Consider the following 18,782-nt stretch of genomic DNA (forward strand, 5'->3'; position numbering starts at 1 on the left):
ATTAGGACTAGAAGCTAGCTACCATTCGGAAACCATTTGTAAATTCTGGAAAAAAATGACTGTCAGCGCATAAAAATACGATAAATTGTTATTTACAACTGGCCGTTCCTTGAAGAAAGGCATGGAACAACAAAGAGATTAAAATTTAAATTTAGATTTTATCTGAAATAAGTGTGCCGGCCCCAGGGTGCGCCGCATTAAAAAATCTCTATTATATAGTCAGGTATCCTATGAGCCGACAATGGAAATACAGTCGAAGCTCTCATAAGCGGACACCCTCGGGACGCGAAAAAAGTGTCCGCAACTGGAGCTGGCCGCTTACGAGAATGGTTCTTGTAAGCGGCCACTAGAGGTGTGGGGGATAGATGGCCGCTTACGGGAGCTTGCCCAGCTAACATAATGGTAATATGCATGTTAGTGGTGTTTCGAAATGTAACCGGACGTGGATGACGACAAAACAAACACTGAAATATGGTACTGTAATTACAGTAAAATCATTGTGACGAACGGCGATGTGAAGTTGATTGATTAATACAAGATACAGAGGTTTTTTTATATGATTTTCTTTGCGGTGTCCGCTTACGGGAGCTTAAAAACAAAGAAAAAGTCTAAGTCGTAATCTCGGAAAGTGTCCGCGGCCGCTTACGGGAATGTCCGCTTACGAGAATGTAAAAATACAGAGTTTGTATGGGAGTAAAAACGGGGTTTCTAACAAGGTGGTCGTAAGTAGAGCTGTCCGCTTACGAGAGTGTCCGTTAAGAGAGCTTCGACTGTAGTGCAAATCCTATTTCCTTGAACCCTCGACTTTCCGAAAGCTTACCTGTGCCAACAAGGACACGGAAGAGCCAATCTCACGGGATTTGTAGTGCGCTCCACGACAGGTCGAACATACAGCTGTTAAAACAATAATTACAACTAAATTAACAATCACAACAGTAGCCAAAAACAACGCCACCATCATCGTGGTCAGGAAAATCGTAATTTTTCTCCTCTTCCTCCTCCTTCTCCACCTCCACCTCATCATCATTATCATCATCATCACGTCATCGTCATCATCTTTACTTTTGATGCTCCGTTTCAATGTGATTTCCATATGTTGGTAGCCCCCGTGTACTCTAATTTAGTTTTCAGAATGGTGAAGAAAAGAAGGCGAAGGGAAAAAAGAACGGTTTATTGCCTTTGAAAACTCTTCCGCTTCTCAGAAGATTTACAACCCCTCTCATTTTGTCTCTCTTTTCCCATTTATCCAATTTCCTTTTCCTCTTTTAACAAGCAGTATGATATTCAATACGTTGTGTTACTAGCAGGAGCTGTTAAACCGAAACATTCAGCCTGCGTGAATTTACTTTATTATAGAAATAAAACAAACAAGTTATTTAAGTGAATTTAAAAAAAAATGGCTTTGACATTTTTTGTTTCAACACGTTGATTACATGCATCTAACCAGAACTTTTCGCAAATTCACGTTTGTTTTATTACGAACACAAGTGCGCTCTGAATAGGAGAAGAATGGGTTAAAACATACCCTGCAGCCAATATTTCATTTATTTTCCAATAAGGCTTTCCTTAATTATTAATTTCGAGCTAACTTCACTGCGAAGCACAGCACCCCACCCCACCCCCTATAAGCACATCTTGCTAACCCTCATATAAACAAGTTTCCAACCAATAACAAGTTAAGTAAAAATATAACACAATGGTACAGAATCAGGAAAGCCTGTTATCGATAAAGACAAATTGACAACACGCTAATAGCTCTTTAAAAAGATAAAAGAAGAAGGGATTTCCCCCCCACCCCCCCCCCCCCCGACTCTTTCCTCTTGTAGACAATCGAATAAATATTGAAGTGATCGGAAACAAATGAAACAAATACCTTTTAGGTACGATATTGAGAATGTTTAGGCCTTCCCTTATCTTCTATTTGGAGCACATTATTTCATGACTTACCGGAGCCGATAGGAACAATGCCGTGGTGAATTTGATATATTTCCTCTGACATTGTTTGGTTAACACGTCGTGGCATCTTCATGCTTTTTCGTGGTCCTCGATGGCTTGGATACGAGCATGTCGAACTCTTCCTGCCTGGCCAGTCAGTAGTCAATTTTTTTCTATGCCTGGGGCAAATTATCATAGACAATTTTTCGTCGTTTGTGACAACAAAGTGCCCAGCACGATTAAGGATTAGGTCAACCTCGCTTACGGTCGAGTCTTGCTGTTGCCCTGAGCTGACACCAAGACTAAGAAGATGTGCATTCACGTCCAACTTACAAGCCAACAGGGGAACAATCTGCGATCCAGTGCCCTCCAAACTACAGACAGAATCAGGCGAACTAAACGAACAAGCTAACGCGACATCCATGTTGTAATATTAGAAAGCCAGCGATGGAAATGGTCGGTGTCAAATGACGCGATGTTGATTTCATCATGGTAATTAATAACAGCTGTGAACGGATACTTTTCTGCAGAATTTTTGTTGTTGACGATTTACCTTTTTGTTCCTAATTACATTTTTCTCCTCGGTTTAAGTACTGAGCGACGCAAAAATATTATTCAGAATTATTACATTCTGGGTTACAAATTTACAGAAAACGCCACAAAAAATAGAGGGTCACACCACAGGGAGCAGTGTCAGCAGAGTAAATAACTATAGTTATACATTCCATCATTCCATGAGTAAAAAAGCAAAAGAATATAGAAACAAACATGCCCAAAAAACTGACAAAAATATTTATTGTTATTAATCACACTTTTAAAAAGAGAACATACAATAAACCTGAAAGTCTGCAACATATAATAGCTCAAGCGTGACCATTTTTGGCGAGACAGAAATTATGCAAATTAGATCAGATTACGCTAATTAGGACAATTCGTGAGAAAGTTCACGCGACGGGATTTTAACTTGCCAAATGAGAGTTTGCTGATTTATTTAGACTTACAAACGGACTAATAAAAAATATATTTTGTTTCAAAATAGACTGCCGCACTTTAGAGAAAATTGGCTTTTAAAATTGCCCAAAATTCGTCTTGCATCCGAAAGTCACGAAATGCTATTATTTGGAGACGTGCCAAAGTAAAGCGTTTTATCCAAAATCGTTTATATTGCAGATATGAGCTGTTCACATGCCGGGTAATATGCACAAATCGAAAAAATAATCAAAGTTGAAGCGACGTAAGTAAAATCAGCCGTGAAAGTTAACGTAAATTTCGTACCGTATCCAGCCTAAATTTCATCAAAAACTAGGGGGGGTGGTCAAATCCAAAGAATTTTATTTTATTTTACAAAGAATAACACCGATCGTTGTCTTATCCGATAGAGAAAAAACGCTGAAAGTTTGAAAGGAATCCGCCAACCTCGATCCGCGGAGGTTGCCCGGTTCTTACTGACAATTACACTTAATGACTTGATGCCGCCGTTAATCAAAGCAGACGTCGAGCCTTCTGACTGGCTTACGTATTACAACTTTGGGTAAGGTGATTGGTGTAAGATGGATGCATCTTAAGAATCCAACCATGTGCTTCATTAGAATTAGTATACATTCGTAAGAGCACAGTGATCCACAGGAATCTTCAGGGTATTTTTTAAGTCCTGAAAACGTGATGTTAATGCACGTGTGTATAATGCTGTCTGTTGGTCTGTCATTACAAGCGCTATAAGTTTGTGAAAGAAAAATTAATTATACAATGACGTGAATGTACTGAGTAGTCGAGTGACTCGCTAGTAAGTTCCTAATTTTATGCGAGCTGTTTCAAAGTTATCGTAAAGCTCCAATCGGGAAAACAAGTCTTGATTTGGCTTACGAGCGTTTTCACTCGCTTAGCACCCATGTAGCATGGTCTGATTGGTTTTTTCGCTTGCTTTCTGATTGGTCAGTAGAAACATACTCTTGTACCATGTATTTTGGAATTAGGTAGTGATCACCATAAGGGATTTAATGATCTTCTCAGTTTTGATAGGTAACCATGCAGAATAAAGGTCGGTGAAAATTGACACGTCAATTTTTTTTTATTAAGATCACCTTATGTTTAGCATGAATATACTGAGTTAAAATGGGCACCATTTTGGGAAAATAAAATGATATGGTTTAAATACTAAACTAGAGAACCGTAATAGTTATCAAGCCAATCTGATTGGTTTATTCTATGTTGCTTGCGATCTGATTTTCAACCACAGTTGTGTATACTGAAAAAATGTAATTAATGCTGAGCAAAAAATAACAAATCTTTGATAATCAAAATTCATTCCAGAATGATTACTTTTTTCTGTATATATATTTAAAGTTAAGGCCATTACTGCAAGTTTTTTTGTTTTTTATATATTTTCGGCTGCTTTAAAATGCCTTGGGAAAAGTGCTACGATCACTGTTTGCATTTTCTATATATAGCTGAAATTTAAATTTGGGGAATTATTACTAATGGAGCAAATTTAATTAGGAGTGATTTTTGTAACTGAATTGACAACGATTACCTTTAAATGATAAAAAAAAATTCTTTTGGGCCTTCGAAACGAATACCTTCGTTTAACAAGAAGTAGGAATGCTGGATTACATATAGTAAAATGAGGTTCGAACATAATATTAATAAAGGCGTGTATGTTATGTTATACATCTGACCCTGTGGGAAGCCCATCTTCAATTAAACCGGACTCGATGTCAACGGAAGGTTGACAGCGACAGCTAAACAAAAGCTTTATCCCACACATTTTTGAGAATTTCATGACGAAACATCTACTTGTGTACTTGTAGGCACTGGAAAAGACTTTAAAATTCTATAATCACCACATAAATAATTATGGGAACACGCCCACAACATTCGGTAAACCATTTAGTTATCGTAATATTTCTGAATCTTTCTTTTAGCACAGATTTTTCGAACCGATCTTGTTTTCAAAAGCCACCTTTTTTACAATTCTAGTTTTGAAAACAATAACCTGCCCTGAGTTTATGGATTCGCGAGTTTACAAACTTTTTCTGTAGTTATTGGAAGCAAAACCTCGTTAATTTTTTATTGCAGTTTGCCTACTAATAATTACATAAGAAAGAATTTGACTAATGTTTTTATTACTATCGGTGATAGATTTATGCAAACGTCAGATCCTTCATTTGATAAACACGAAGCAGATTCATTTTTAGAGCATATAATGGAGGCAAAATGAAGAGGCGTTGTTTAAAATAAGTAATAATGTACACCACTATGAGTAGTTATTGAAAAAGCAAAAAAAAAAAAAAATTGTTCATTCTTTTTAGTGCGGCTTGCCCGCTCGATAATTACTTTAAAAAAGATTCGACTAATTACTGTTTTTATCACTTCTGATGGTAGATTAGAAAGTAAACACAAAAGCAAAAGAAGATTTACAACAGACTGTATTTTTATCATTAATAAACACAACGCAAATTTTGTTGTCTTTAGTCACCCGTTTGAAAATAAATTACACAATGAAACGAAGCCGCGTCGCTTGAGGAAAGGAAGGCGGCCCACCACGCCAAACTTTTTCAAATAAATTATTAGAGGGGAATAACAAGGAAATGTATTTCAAATTCTTTGTGTGATAAAAGCAAATTGCAGAAAATTATTTCTTTAATGTAAAAATGTCTTGACAGAAAATAGATTATCATGAATGTAGCAGCTGACTAAACATACTGACAACGATCATTTTTCAACCTTCTTTTTCTCTTGAGTTTAAGTGTTTTAAAACTACGCTATTTGTTCGCTGATTTGTATTAAATTATGTCGTTGGCTTCTTGTAATCTGTACCTATTAATGGAGTTCAAACTGGGTGAATTTAGGCATTCAAGAAAGAAATGCATTTATGAACAGCCATTGAACTCGGTCGGGGTCCGGATAATCTCTAACAAATATTGTTTTCTTTCGACCGTTAATAATATTAAGCTGGGTCTCCTGGCATTATTCCCTATAGGTAACGTTTGATTTGTAGATTCGAGAACCGTCTTCAGACGAACGAATACATTATCTTTGAGAGGCGTAAAAATCGTGAAGAGGTATAAAATCTCAATCTTTGTATCAAAAATCTTTGTGGAGATTAAAACTGTTGTTTGCGAATATTTGACAATGTTCTGTGCCTTGATAAATCAAGCTATCCCTCTCTAATGGTAGCATCTCAAAAGCGTTAATCTATTTCTAAACATATTGTTTTAAAATCATATCTATTCACATTTAATAATTAGAAATCGCAAGATACCAGACTTAATGGAACCTTAAAGACAACAAATGGCGGAAGTAGGCGCAGTTGAGTCGAGATCGCTGTATTTAAAGCAGAAGGCAACGGACCAAAGAGTAGTATATCGCTATAACGACCGTACATCCCTGTGCACCACGCTGAACTTCTAATCCAAGCTACTAACAACATGTACCACAAGGGATCTCTCTTACTATGTATAAGTTTTCTTCTGGTGATTATTCTGGTATCTCGTTGTCAGGCGTTTACCGCCGGTGCTGGGGGATGGAGGAGCGGGAAAAGATCAAATATCGGTAAACAGGTAGGGGTATATTTTTTGAAATTCTAAATTAAAGCGAGAAATGTTTTTTCTGTATAAAAAAAGGCAGTTCATGTTGTTAATATTAACCTGAAAAGTACCAAACTTAGAAAATTTCCAGAACTTTTGAAAACATAGCCTATTGCTTGTCAGGCTTTCTGTTTATTTTTCTTTATTTTAGAAAAATACTACAATTTTTTTTAACAAGTTTTCTTGTCAACTTTCACGGAATTCATTTCATCTTTCTATCATTATTCAAAAAGAGTCCCATGAAAAAGATTCAGTGTAAATGCATTTATACATACAATTGAAAAAGTTACGACGTTAAAAAAAAAGGTATTAAAAAAGACGCCACCAAGTTTGCCAGAGGAAATTAAACTATTTTGATTTTTTTCATATAAATAAACCTTTAACACAAATAAGTTTGTATTCTTGATTCAAGAAATTGTTTTTATCTACCAGCTTTTTTTTTTTTATTAAATCCTATCTTGTTTTGTCTTGCGGCGTTTTGTTAGCTGATAATTTTTTCACTGACTATTTATTTCCAATGACAAACAAAATGGGTCTGCACGCCTTGCATGCCTATTATTTAGGAGAAATAGCTTGAAAGCCGACTCTACGGCAATCCATTAGCCAAATGTGAAAAGAGTAGGTTAGGGTAATTGCGGTTCTGAGCATTTAAAAGAACATTTTTCTCAATTTTAATAATAAGATAGCGCTAATATTATATACAAATTGAAAGCGGTTTTCAGCAAGCAAAACTTAGATAATTCGAGTCACAAAAGCAAGATAACCGTGATTCAATTAAAACTAACCAGAAACTGATGGCAATGCTAGATGATTTAAAACAGGTTACTAAAACGTCTTTGGCGTACCCTTTAACGAATCTTACAAAATAATAACCCGTTCACATCGATTTGTTTTTAAGAGTTAAGATTTCGTATACAAGAGATTCGACTAGCTTGCTTCTACTTGCTTGTTAGGTCTGTCTTTAGGAAAGCCGACGGAGCAATGACATTCATTCCAGCTTTTCCTAAGGTATATGAACTTTCGGTTACCCCCTTGCGCCCCGCATCAAAACCACTAATCTGCCTTACTAACGTTTCTTTATCCCTCTTCGTGTTAACGATATATGGGTGAACAATTGTCGATTGCTCGCGGACTTGCAGTCCAGCGCTTATGGGTTCTTGATCGTAAATCAACCGTTGCTAAGGTTTTAAAAGAGATACCAAAGCTCACAAAATTAAAAACTATAAATTACTTTGGATTAGTTACCGCGCACTCATATGAAATATATTATTGTAACTCCAAAGAATTTAATCAGTTTTGCTTTAGGACATTTTTTATTGACGGTAGTCAATGTTGTTCTTTTTACTAACAGAGTGACGCTATTCTACGCCTTGAGACGATTTGTTCAGTAGCAAGATCGTACTGTCCAGAAGAACCACATTACAAAGACAAGAAGTCGGCGGGAGAAGAGAAAAGTCCTTTTGACAGAACACACATTCCCATATGAAGACTTAAACCAATTTAATAACTTTGAAAATACGTTGTATGTATGGTAGCACCAGGATAAGAAGTCCAACTGAATATTATTGTTTTCCTTGTTGACTATTCCTTGTATTTTATTTTTGTCTTCTTGAAATAAAATACTATAAACTATAAAACACAGCAAAAGAAAAAAAGAAACATTTGTAGCGCGCTCATGGTTTAGTGTGTGTCTGCGTTTCTTTTCAAATTATATTTTATGATTCTTTTAGTTAAATTAGAATGTTTGGGTATAAACGTTTTTAACAGTACATGATTAACTATAAATGTTCGCGTAGCCATATAAAACAATACATTGTTGGAAACAAAGGTGACGAAAATAAAGAAAATAATAAACTAGAATAGATTGTTTCATGGTTGTAGCATAAAACTCTCGGGACTAACATTTAATACAAAACAAATACATGACAATTAATGAGGAGAATTTTAATATCAAGTTTGGCACTGGAAGGATAAATCATACAATATAGTGAGAGTAGAGAAAATCTGGTACTCTTGCTTTTGGAGTAAATATTTCTCAAATCTATAATTATTCAGAAAGCTTTGACTAATTCTTGTCAGATTGACGACTTTTGACAATCAAAGATAAATCAAGTTAAAATCTGAACATAAAAAGCGAAAATTTCAGGTTTTAGTCTCACAAATTGCTAGCAGACTCAATAACAACGGATCACAATTTTTTTAAAATAAATTCACTGGATACAGATCATGGGCTTTATTGTTGTCCTCGTTGTGAATCGACAAGCTACGTTTAGAAAGAACCAATTCATGAAAGGTCGTTTCTACTTTGAAGTAAAACCACATAAAATATGCAGTATGTAACTTGAATTGTCCATTGTTGATATATCTGTCCTACGTAGAGAACGTTCATAAAAATTTGTGGTGCGTGTACCCGTTACAAAGTGTGTGAATATTTACTCATTACTGATTTTACATCACGACGAGCTCTTTTGGTAGATGATTAAACCATCGGTTTCTAAAGCGCGCGCTTCAATGATGGGAAGAGCCGAACAAACCCATAAAAAAGAGAATACACAAAAATAACCAAACCTTGCTGATTTTGAGCAACCTTTCAAACCCAAGCTTTAATTATTGATTCTACCTCAATACGAAGTGTATTAAACCTACATCTCCTGGTGTGTGATTTTTGCTATTGTCATGTACCTGCTTGAAACGAAACAGCCCTTGTGCATGAAATAGCCATTATGGACGTTTAAGTTAGACTGGATAGTTTTGCCACCAAACCTTGCTTTCAAAGTGCAAATTTGTAATTTTTATCAGCTGGCAACCAATTCCCAGAGTAGCAAAGGTGAAAATGACCGATACCTATATCATTCGACCGATCTGTCTGTCTGTCCGTCCTTCTGTCTGTCTGTCCGTCCTTCTGTATGTCTGTCTGTCCGTCCGTCCGTCTGTTTGACTGTCTGTCTGTTTGCCCGGTGTAACTGCGTTTTGAGAACGACACATCCTCAAAGCTGGAAGAGATGTTATTGTATAAAAAACGTGGATTTCGACGTTTTGAAAACATTCTATATTACAAGGAAACAAACCTTTTGTATGATTCATCATTAATTAGTGCTCGTCAAATTCAAGCCACTATATATGGCGGTAGCGGAATACCGGTATGCGTTACTATTCAAGGCGTTATCGAGTGCTGTTGTTGTCATGTGTGCTGTCACTTTTACTTGCGCACATTTTCGTTTCCCAGACCCTTTCAATATGTTTTATGCTTAAAGAAAGTCATCTAAACAGTATTAACAGTATGACATGAGATGACTAATTTCCCCTCCTAAGGACAATCATAATTCTGGCAGCTTGTGTTTATAAAAACGCATTTTGAGGCCAAAGAAGCTCATAAGTTCAGGATTAGTTTTTTGTTCCAAAAAGACTAGTTTCTATCCATAACTCTAGTATGATGAATACGCTCATTTTGGCCCTTGAAGGTGTTCTTCTAGTTAAGTTGCTTTCTTCAAAGTGTGGAAGGTTTCACACCGTGGATTAAGCCCAAAGGTGATATTAGCAGCATTAACAACCATCAGATTAAGGTAAAGATGTATTTATGTCTGATTATTTTTCATTCGAATTCAAACAGAAGAGCACCGATTAGTTCATGTTTATGGCCTTGGTATGCAAAAGGATGGTCAAAACCAGCGAAATTTGTTGCAGAACTAGGTGTAAAAAAGTTCCCGGGAAGCCATTATATTTTTTAAAAAAGCAGCGAATCAAGTTTTAAAAAAAGCACGGGGCCGTATTTTTAAAGGGGCTTTGTCTCGGATTTGAACAGATTTTTGAACAGCCAAAATTAATATTTGTGTCGCAGGAAACCTTTAAATAATGATCCAGTTTTATTAAAAATTGCTATATCAGAGCTTTGGCTGCGGATGGCTCGGATGGAAATGGATTACAACTTGAAAAATTAAGGCTTAACTTTTCAAGTTGTTTCCGTGCGTCTTCATAAAATCAATATTTATAGCGGTAGCTTGATTTCTATCCGCAAATTAAGGTTATATCATCCTTTAGATGTTCAAAAATAATGTTTTTCATGAGTTAAGTTGTCTACCACTAATTTTTTGAACGGTTTAGACCAAAACTCTGCGAAATCCTCCTGACGTAGCTCCATATAACTTATGTAACGTGAGTATCAAAAGTCTATGGGAGATGAAGTGTTTGCTATCAATCACAGGTAAAGCGACTTCCCTTACAACGACAATATACACATAAATCTTACGAATGTTTTTTGCCTACTGTAGCGTCATTCCAACCTCCATGAAAAGGCGTGCCTCTATGCCAGGAAGTTTTGTCAGTTTGGAGACGAGGATCGCGAAAAAGAAAGCTACATTGCTAATGATGTTGACGCTGCCATTCAAGCTGAAGTAGAGAGACGCTTGCGCATGCGCAGGAAGCGCAGTTCTCCACACAGTTTTGATCCTGTAAACCAATATTGAATTGAATGTCTTGTAAGGATTCAGTTTTTTTCTCACATAAAACTAGGTGTACCGTAACTGGAAAAATCGCTGACCTAGGAGCAATGCATAGTAGTAGTCATATTAAATCAAATTAAAATGTAAGATTATAATTTAAAATAAAGATTATGACAAAATAAAAATATTGTATTCGTCAGTGGTTGAAGCTCTTTTGGAGGTTAATACTTATTGCAGACATGCAGCTGACAAATTACGTGACTAAATAAAACTTTTATTTTTTTCCATATTACCTTAAGTATCTCCTCGTCAAGAAAAAAGTACTAAAACTGAACTGATCAGTTGAATGAAGCGACAAGGAGTAATTCTACTCCCGCTAGATGGGATACTAGTCCCTGGCAAAGTAACCCCAATTTAAATTTGCCAGTACCGAATTATACGCCTGGGTGGATTGAGGTACGGCAAAAGTCAAGTGTCTTGTCCAAAAAAAACCACCGTGACCCCGGCCATATCACATATCTCGGGTTTAAGCTCTTTGGCCTAATCTGCCACTAGCTGAAATTGTTCTCGGTAGCCCTTAGTTGAGCTCCATTGCCAAGTCCTGTAGGCAGCCAGCTGGCTAGCTTTCTGCTAGTTGGAAGGAGGGGGAGAGGTTGGTTCATGTTCCCGTGTTTCCTAAAAGTATTTTGTCGATGTTTCTGATCCCTGTTCCCTAAAATATCAGAAACACAGCTATTGTTCCCGTGTTCTCAGCTTTTCTTTACTTTGCTTTCCTTATTCCCAACTATTTCATGTCCACATTTCGCTGTTCCTTGACAGCCCCCTGGATGAGGGGGGGGGGGGGGGGGGCCTCTTAACTTCTGTTGTCTTTATTTAAAATATATATTTTGCGATTTAAAATGTATGTTTTTCTTCAGGAGTCGCGATAGAGTTGCTACAAGTCGACTCTCGAGCGACGAAGTTGCGATTTATCAGCGACAAAGTTGTGAGAAGCGAGCGACGAAAGTCGCGAGTCGACGGTTTTCCGACAACTTTACTTCCGGAAACCGGCTTCAAGAGACTCTTAAGTCGCAGAAATAATGTTGTTATTTTTGTGCTTCTTTGACCACAGGCGTTTCAAACTCACGATTCGATAAAATCGATCGAAAAAATGATTTATGTAAGCGTATGAATAATTTTTGTAAGCGTATCGAGTGGGACGTGACTACTTAAGGTGGCTCATAAGAGTTTTCGTCAGAATTAGACATGCCCATCTTTGGTATTCTATCACAGCTATACCAATAACGTTAAGGGAAAATCTTTAAGCACAAATGGAAATAAGATTTACCAATAAGCAATTTGAGGTCATAGTGACGTCAAAATCAGTTTCCATGGCAACGCCATATGAGGTCTAAGATACACTATTTTGGACCTTCCAAGGCTAATAACTCAAAAACTACTCGGTGAGAGTTCTTCTTTTTTACATATTTTTATCCAACTGACAAAATAAACATTTTTGCAAAATTTTAAAGAAATCTGTCAAAGGGATTTGGAGCTACGTTATTTTAAAATAAATTTAAGGGGCTCTGAACTTTTCTGACAGAATTTTTTAAAAAGTTGTCAGATCATTTATTTTGACCATTAGACAAAAATATATGAAAAACAAAAATATTACCGTCTATTTTTAGAATAATTAGCATCAAAAGGGTCAAAAATAAGGTGTCTTTGACCACTTTTGTAGTTGCCATGGCAACGAATTTTGACGTCACAGTGACTCCAATGTGTTCATTATGAGAACCTTTACAAGGATGTTCTGAAAGTTTAACTTTGACGTTACAGGTGTACCAGCATTAGAATGTGAAAGACGGGAATATCTAAACTATAACGAGCCACCTTAAAGTGCGCGGTGTTTTGTTACAATTTAGGCCGTTGGGAATTTGAGCGCTCTATAAGACTTTGTATGGAGTTAAAAATAACGTGGAATAAAAGCTCTCGACGAAATAAAATTTTACCTTCTTTTCATTAAATAGGGAAATGTACTCACCTTTCGTGGTATCTGTTGTTCATTTGGGCTATTTCATCGTTTTGGGGAGTTTTGAGGTTTCTGTCGTAGCCTACGAAGCCATTTCAAACGAGCTGTACCCCGAGGCCGTTTTCTCGCCAAAGTTCGAATCCGTGGCTTGATTTTCCCCTCCAACGTAAAGAAGGAAAGTTCATTTTTCTCCTCGTCTGGTTAGCTTGGAGAAAACGTCGTCATTTCCGCTCCAATTCGAACGATTTATGCATCACTACTGGAGCTTTCAACTTTCCTGGGCAGCTTGTGACCGTCTCAGTTCGACTTCGGTGCAACGGGTGCAGTTGGAAATCAAAACTTTGCGACCGCTCCAGCGTGACAACTGCGACTAATCGGACGGGTGCAAAGTCAAAATTTTTACGCTGGAGCGGTCGCAAAGTTTAAAAGTTTAAATCGTTCGAATTGGAGCGGAAAGGACGACCTTGTGATAAAAAGACGCTGTGACAGAAAATATTAAGGGTTGACTGGCTTTGTGTTATTATTTATCCCCCATGGCTAGTTTCATGTAGTGCCATCAAAATCAGTGAAATTTACAAATTATTGATTCTACAAACCTTTCCCTTAAATATGTTGTAACCTACATTCGAAATCTCATCAACAGATCAACCGATCGCGAACGTTTATCCCAAAAAAGACAAAATCTAAGAGATATTACACTGGAACGTGTCTGTTTAATCTGTCAATAAAGAACTCACAACTTACAAAAGATGCGACTTTCTGCTTTCCTGAAATCATTTTTTATGTCCGTGAAAGGAAGTCACTATTCGGGGTTCCTAAGGGCCTGATTATACGGCGAATTTCAGCCCGGCTTCCAAAACAAATCTTCTTAAGAACACATCTGTGATTACATGAAGAAAGTTTAATCCCGGGCCGAATTACAGCCCGGGCTGAAATTTCCAGCCCGGTTGCAAAGACCGGGCTGAAAATCTCAGCCCGGGCAAACGGGCTGAAAAACCTCATGTAATCGCGTTTTCAATTACAGTCCGGGCTGAAAGTGAGCTAGCGGATGCGCAGTGGTGGTTTTCAACGAAAGAAAAAGGCGGCCACGATAATTATTCAATTTTAAAAGCATTCAGCCCGGGCTGAAATTCTCCATGTAATAGCAACAAAATTCCAGCCTGGCAAACCGGGCTGAAATTCGCCATATAATCGGGCCCTTGCTCCAATGAATGTTTAATTCCATCCGACAAATGCTCCTGAGCCCAAAGAGTTTTCTGAGCCTGTCCGGGAGTCGAACCCGGGACCTCTCGCCCTAAGCGAGAATCATGCCACTAGACCAACAGGTCAAACTTGACATACTCCTTTTAATTTTGATAAAAGCCTTAATATGCCACTCCTCTCATTAGCTGGTGGTATAACACCTGTTCAGTGTCGTCTTGTTGTCAAGCCACATACTATCCAGAGCTGACTTCCCTTTTCAGCGATGCAGTTCTAAGAGGAAATAAATTTCATAGCCAAGTTTCATCCGACCTTCTGAAATATGATCAAGTTACAAAAATATACTGCTCACAAAAAGTTTTCCTTCATTAAGTTTGTCTCCGTGGCGCAATCGGTTAGCGCGTTCGGCTGTTAACCGAAAGGTTGGTGGTTCAAGCCCACCCGGGGACGTTTCGTTTTGCTTTGGTCAACAGAAGATCATTCCAATATTTGTATTAATGTTTTTATTTTTTATTTTTTTTTTAACAAACTGAACTCCTTGTCGAACGATCATGGATGCCATTTTTCCCCATCTATCCCTCCTAAATATTGTTATCATACTAATGAAGTAAAAATATGTAAAAATGTAAGTAAAAAGAATTTACAACGTAGTTGCTAAAAGCAATAAAAGGCATGCAAAGCTAATAAATAAAAAAATATTTAAAAACTTTCGCACGTCATTAATATTTCTCACACATTTTTACCTCTTTGTAGCTATATATATCTATGCAAATTTTATTTCTTACACTTAGCTTGATAATGACCGAAGATCGGTCGAAACGTCGCTTATTTGTACCGTTGATTTTTATTGTGAAATGTTTAAAAAAACCCTTATTGATAAAAGGTAAAGGTAGGTAAGGTATTTATTTTCGTAAGCACGGGGAGTGTTGCCCAGCCGGCCAGAGGTATGATAAAGTGTTTGACATATGTTAAGATTACTTTTAAATACTTTTTATACTTTATCTTAAATATGCGTATACTTTCGTTCACTGTCTTACGTCTTTGACTCATTGGCAGCCCCAGTTGTTGTTGATGACTGTGCCAGCTTTGCTGCTTTTTTGCTGCCGGGTCTGTTCTTGTGTTTTGATGGATTTGATTTAATTGTTTTTTTTTTTTATTTTTTTTTTATTATTATTATTATTATTGTTATCATTATTGTTTATTATTATTATTATTATTATTATTATTATTATTATTATTATTATTATTATTATTATTATTATTATTCACTATCCACTAACTTTTACGCTATTGTTGTTGTTGTCGATGATTGTTGAATTAGTGTACAAACTAAAAATTCAGGTTTTTGGACCCGAGACAATTTGTGGACCCGCGACCCGCAACAGTTTACCTTCAACCCGCGACGCGCGCCGATTAGACTATCTCAATCTTTGATATCTCAAAATGTACGTTCATGAAGCTAATATCTAATGTGTAATCTCTTAGCCTTCGCCGCAAATATAAGCCTCCTTATACTTTGCGTAACGCCATTTCATTAAACAGTTTTAATGCGTCGATGGTTTTTGAATGTTATTCTCATTTCGTGTCAATTTGTAGTCTAATTTTTCGGATATATCTTGAATACGAGCATTCCTCTCTTTTCTTCATCCGTCGAGCTTAGCTTGAAGGCGCTACGTCGTGGGGATCGATTTCACAGATTTTTGGTCTAAACTGTTCTGAAATTAGTGGTAGGCAACTTGACACATGAAAAACGCTATTTTTGAACATCTAAAGGAAGATATAACCTTATGTGGCGGATAGGAATCAAGCTAAAGCTATAAATATCGATTTTTTGAAGACGCGCGGAAACAACTTGGAAACTTTCAAGTTGAAATCCATTTCCATCCGAGCCATCCACAGCCAAAGACGATCGCCGTTTAGTTGAGTGCAGCTAAACAACTGTTTTACTCTTCAAACTCTTTTAGCTGATGTTTGTTGTTATAAATTTTACCTTTTTGCATGTTTTGTTTGTTACTGTCCACTTAACTGATGTGTTGGTGTTATTTTGACCTAGTTAAAATAGGTAATTCTAAACGGCCTGAGAGCAATCAGTAATATTTTTAATTCGTGCTAGTTATTACCTCGTCGATCAGACACGTGTGTGTTCTCTCTGGATTTGAGCACGTTGAATGACCAGTGACGAGAAACAGACAACCGAAAAAACCGAAGGGATACGCGAAACAAACGAGGGACTGACAAGTGGTTCCGAAGAGGAGACTGCGCCCAGAAATCCGAGCGAAAGGCCCGAGAGGGGGGTGGCGGCGCGAAGATGAAGAGGAAGAACTCAGATCTGAAGGAAATTGGCCGCGAGGAGAAGGAAGCGGACCAAGCAACAGAGAAAAGAAGCGAGCGACGAAAAGGCCGAGCGCGCGCGGCGGAAAGCCGTGCCGACAAAGCCCTCGCTCAAGGTGCCACGAGGAACCAGCAGTACGTCGCGAACGTTCCGACCGCCGCGAGAGAAAAACACGGAAAGATGGGCAGCAGCACGCCGACGAGACACGGACCGGGGGGGCACGCCGCGAGAGCTGGTCGTTAGAGTGGTGGAAGGAATGAGGATGGGAGATGACTAAAGAGGAGTACGGAAGTGTAGTCGGACGCAGAGGCAGGCCGAGCGAGATGACCCACGTTGCAGGGGAATGGAGGGGAGAGGAGGGAGAGGTGGTGATGGGGGACTCGTCGGGGAGGATGAAAGGAGTGACGGGAAGAGCAGAGGACGCCCAATATCTTTTTGTCGTTACGCGGTGGTATATAAGGATACGCGCTGGTCGGGAGAAGGTGCACATCTGCGATGGAAATCAGGAGGGACCGCTGGGAGGGAGAGAACACGGAGGAATGAACATCTCACTGTCCGCGAGATGAACACTCCCGACTTTCTGCCGTGAACCCTCTCATGTTTGAGCGTGATCCCGCGATACATGTTGATTGAGCGTGATATCCCGCGACATCCTGATTCCGGGGATTTCGGAGGATGAGCTGTCTCCCGTTATCAGTACTGTGAAGTGGGCACATGCGTCGAATCCGGGTGACAGCGGTGGGCGGACAGAGTGAGGGCCCGTGACAGTGCTGTTCGTTTGTAGCACGAGACGTTTAGTGTTGAAATGAAAAAGAGAAAGTTGTCAGCGTCGGGTCACAAGCAGAAGTGACGAATTATGTGGCGATCGATCTGTAACTATGTGATATGGATTTAGAGTTTGGGTGGTGTGGTTACGACGTCACGGCTCCCCGGTTTCGACAGGATCCGAATATGACAGGAGGCCGATCGTTGTGGGCTGCCCTCCGCACGAGGTCTCGCTGAACACGGTGCCAGAAGAACTCGGAACGCGGGATGTTGGCCCCCGAATCGGTGAATGACGGATCTGCTATTGTCGATGAGAGTATGTTGTGGACAAATGTGCTCGTGAGAAAGGACAGCCAGGTGACAAAGAGAGCACCGGATGTGTAGACCTATGACTTTCTTATTGGGTAGTGGGAAGATCAATACTTTTGAATTGTTACTATGGGACAGCAGCAGCTATGGCCTGCCACATTAGTGTTGTGACAGATGCGATGAGATGATTAGGGGGAGACGAGGACGTGTCGACACAGAGACCACTCAGGAAGGCTGCCCGCCGACGAGAAGAGAGTGAAGGATATGTGGGATGACGATCAGTTACGAGAAGGGTGAGGAACTTCGTTCTGACACTTGCACACAAAGAGCACCACCAAGGGGAGAGTCTTTGGGAAAGCTCTAGAACGAAGATATCTTCTCGGTGAAGCGGAATCATCATCATGTAACGTTACTAGCGAGTGCCGAAGATAAGTGTGGAAGAGTTCCTCCACAGTTATGGCGTCCCATTGTATGTTGTCTTCCGACGAGGTTTCGCCACAGAGTGTTCAGTTGCGGCGGGTGAGTGTAGCAGGATCACAAGGAGTTTCCGCTGATGTTTTGAGTCCCGTATCCACCAGCTGGAAGTTAGGATTAGTGGGAGTGGGGGCAGTGGAGGGTGCGCCTCACTGTTTGCGATAATGAAGCGTGGAGTGGAAGAACAGGGACGCCTCTGAAGTACGATTGTGGCTCCACTATGAGGAGTGGCGCGGTGCACTTACGGGAGTGAATAGGGTGGCCGATTTGTTGTAGTTGGACCTCGATTACTCTGCTCGTGAGCTCAATCAGCTCGCTACAGAACTGAAGAAGTCGATCGCGATGAAGAGGATCCGAGAACAAGAACCCTTGAACGCGACCTCCAAGTCTCAGGAAGAGCATACTCACGGCACGAAAGAGTCACGAGAGTGGAGGAACTTACGTGTAGTCACCTGTTCCTGCGACTGCTCGAGTATTAGATTTGTGTAGTGCTACTTACCCCTCAGTTATAAGAAATTAATTAGTGGGGTGAGGATGTTTTGGAGAGTCGCCTAAAGGTGCGGTGACCCCCAAGCGCCTTCCCCCGAATTAGTTAGATTTTTGATTGAGGATCGGAGTACTCTTCTTTCCTGTTCACATTTTTTTGTTGCGAGTTTTACCCGCGTGATCTCAGTATGTAAATTTGTGAGGGGGATTTCGCTGAGGGTGGGCCTAGTTTGTAATGGACAAGA

The 18,782-nt window shown here is 39.0% G+C and overlaps 1 protein-coding gene, 1 long non-coding RNA gene and 1 other non-coding gene across 3 annotated transcripts; 2 read left to right on the forward strand and 1 right to left on the reverse strand.

Annotated features, from left to right (window-relative positions):
* Window positions 1-246: 246 nt before the first annotated feature.
* On the reverse strand, window positions 247-2,364 carry LOC144649098 (uncharacterized). Its single transcript, XM_078508564.1, has 2 exons — window positions 1,948-2,364; window positions 247-894 (listed from the first exon to the last, which is right to left on the reverse strand). The coding sequence occupies exons 1-2, from the start codon at window positions 2,357-2,359 to the stop codon at window positions 785-787; spliced, it is 522 nt and encodes a 173-aa protein (XP_078364690.1). The 5' UTR covers window positions 2,360-2,364; the 3' UTR covers window positions 247-784.
* A 3,859-nt stretch (window positions 2,365-6,223) lies between these two features.
* Window positions 6,224-8,334, forward strand: LOC144649106 (uncharacterized). Its single transcript, XR_013569826.1, has 2 exons — window positions 6,224-6,494; window positions 7,873-8,334. It is a non-coding gene; the product is annotated as an uncharacterized LOC144649106 (long non-coding RNA).
* A 6,213-nt stretch (window positions 8,335-14,547) lies between these two features.
* On the forward strand, window positions 14,548-14,621 carry Trnan-guu (transfer RNA asparagine (anticodon GUU)). The gene has a single exon. It is a non-coding gene; the product is annotated as a tRNA-Asn (tRNA).
* The last annotated feature ends 4,161 nt before the right edge of the window (window positions 14,622-18,782 follow it).

Source organism: Oculina patagonica, chromosome 4 (genome assembly GCF_052425735.1).
Source record: "Oculina patagonica isolate OP01 chromosome 4, crgOcupat, whole genome shotgun sequence".
Lineage (NCBI taxonomy): Eukaryota > Metazoa > Cnidaria > Anthozoa > Scleractinia > Oculinidae > Oculina > Oculina patagonica.

Coding starts and splice junctions, on each gene's coding strand:
- LOC144649098 (XM_078508564.1), bottom strand. CDS start 2,359: ATGGATGTCGCGTTAGCTTGTTCGTTTAGTTCGCCTGATTCTGTCTGT. Junction 895..1,947: donor CATTGTTCCTATCGGCTCCG/GTAAGTCATGAA, acceptor TTGTTTTAACAG/CTGTATGTTCGACCTGTCGT.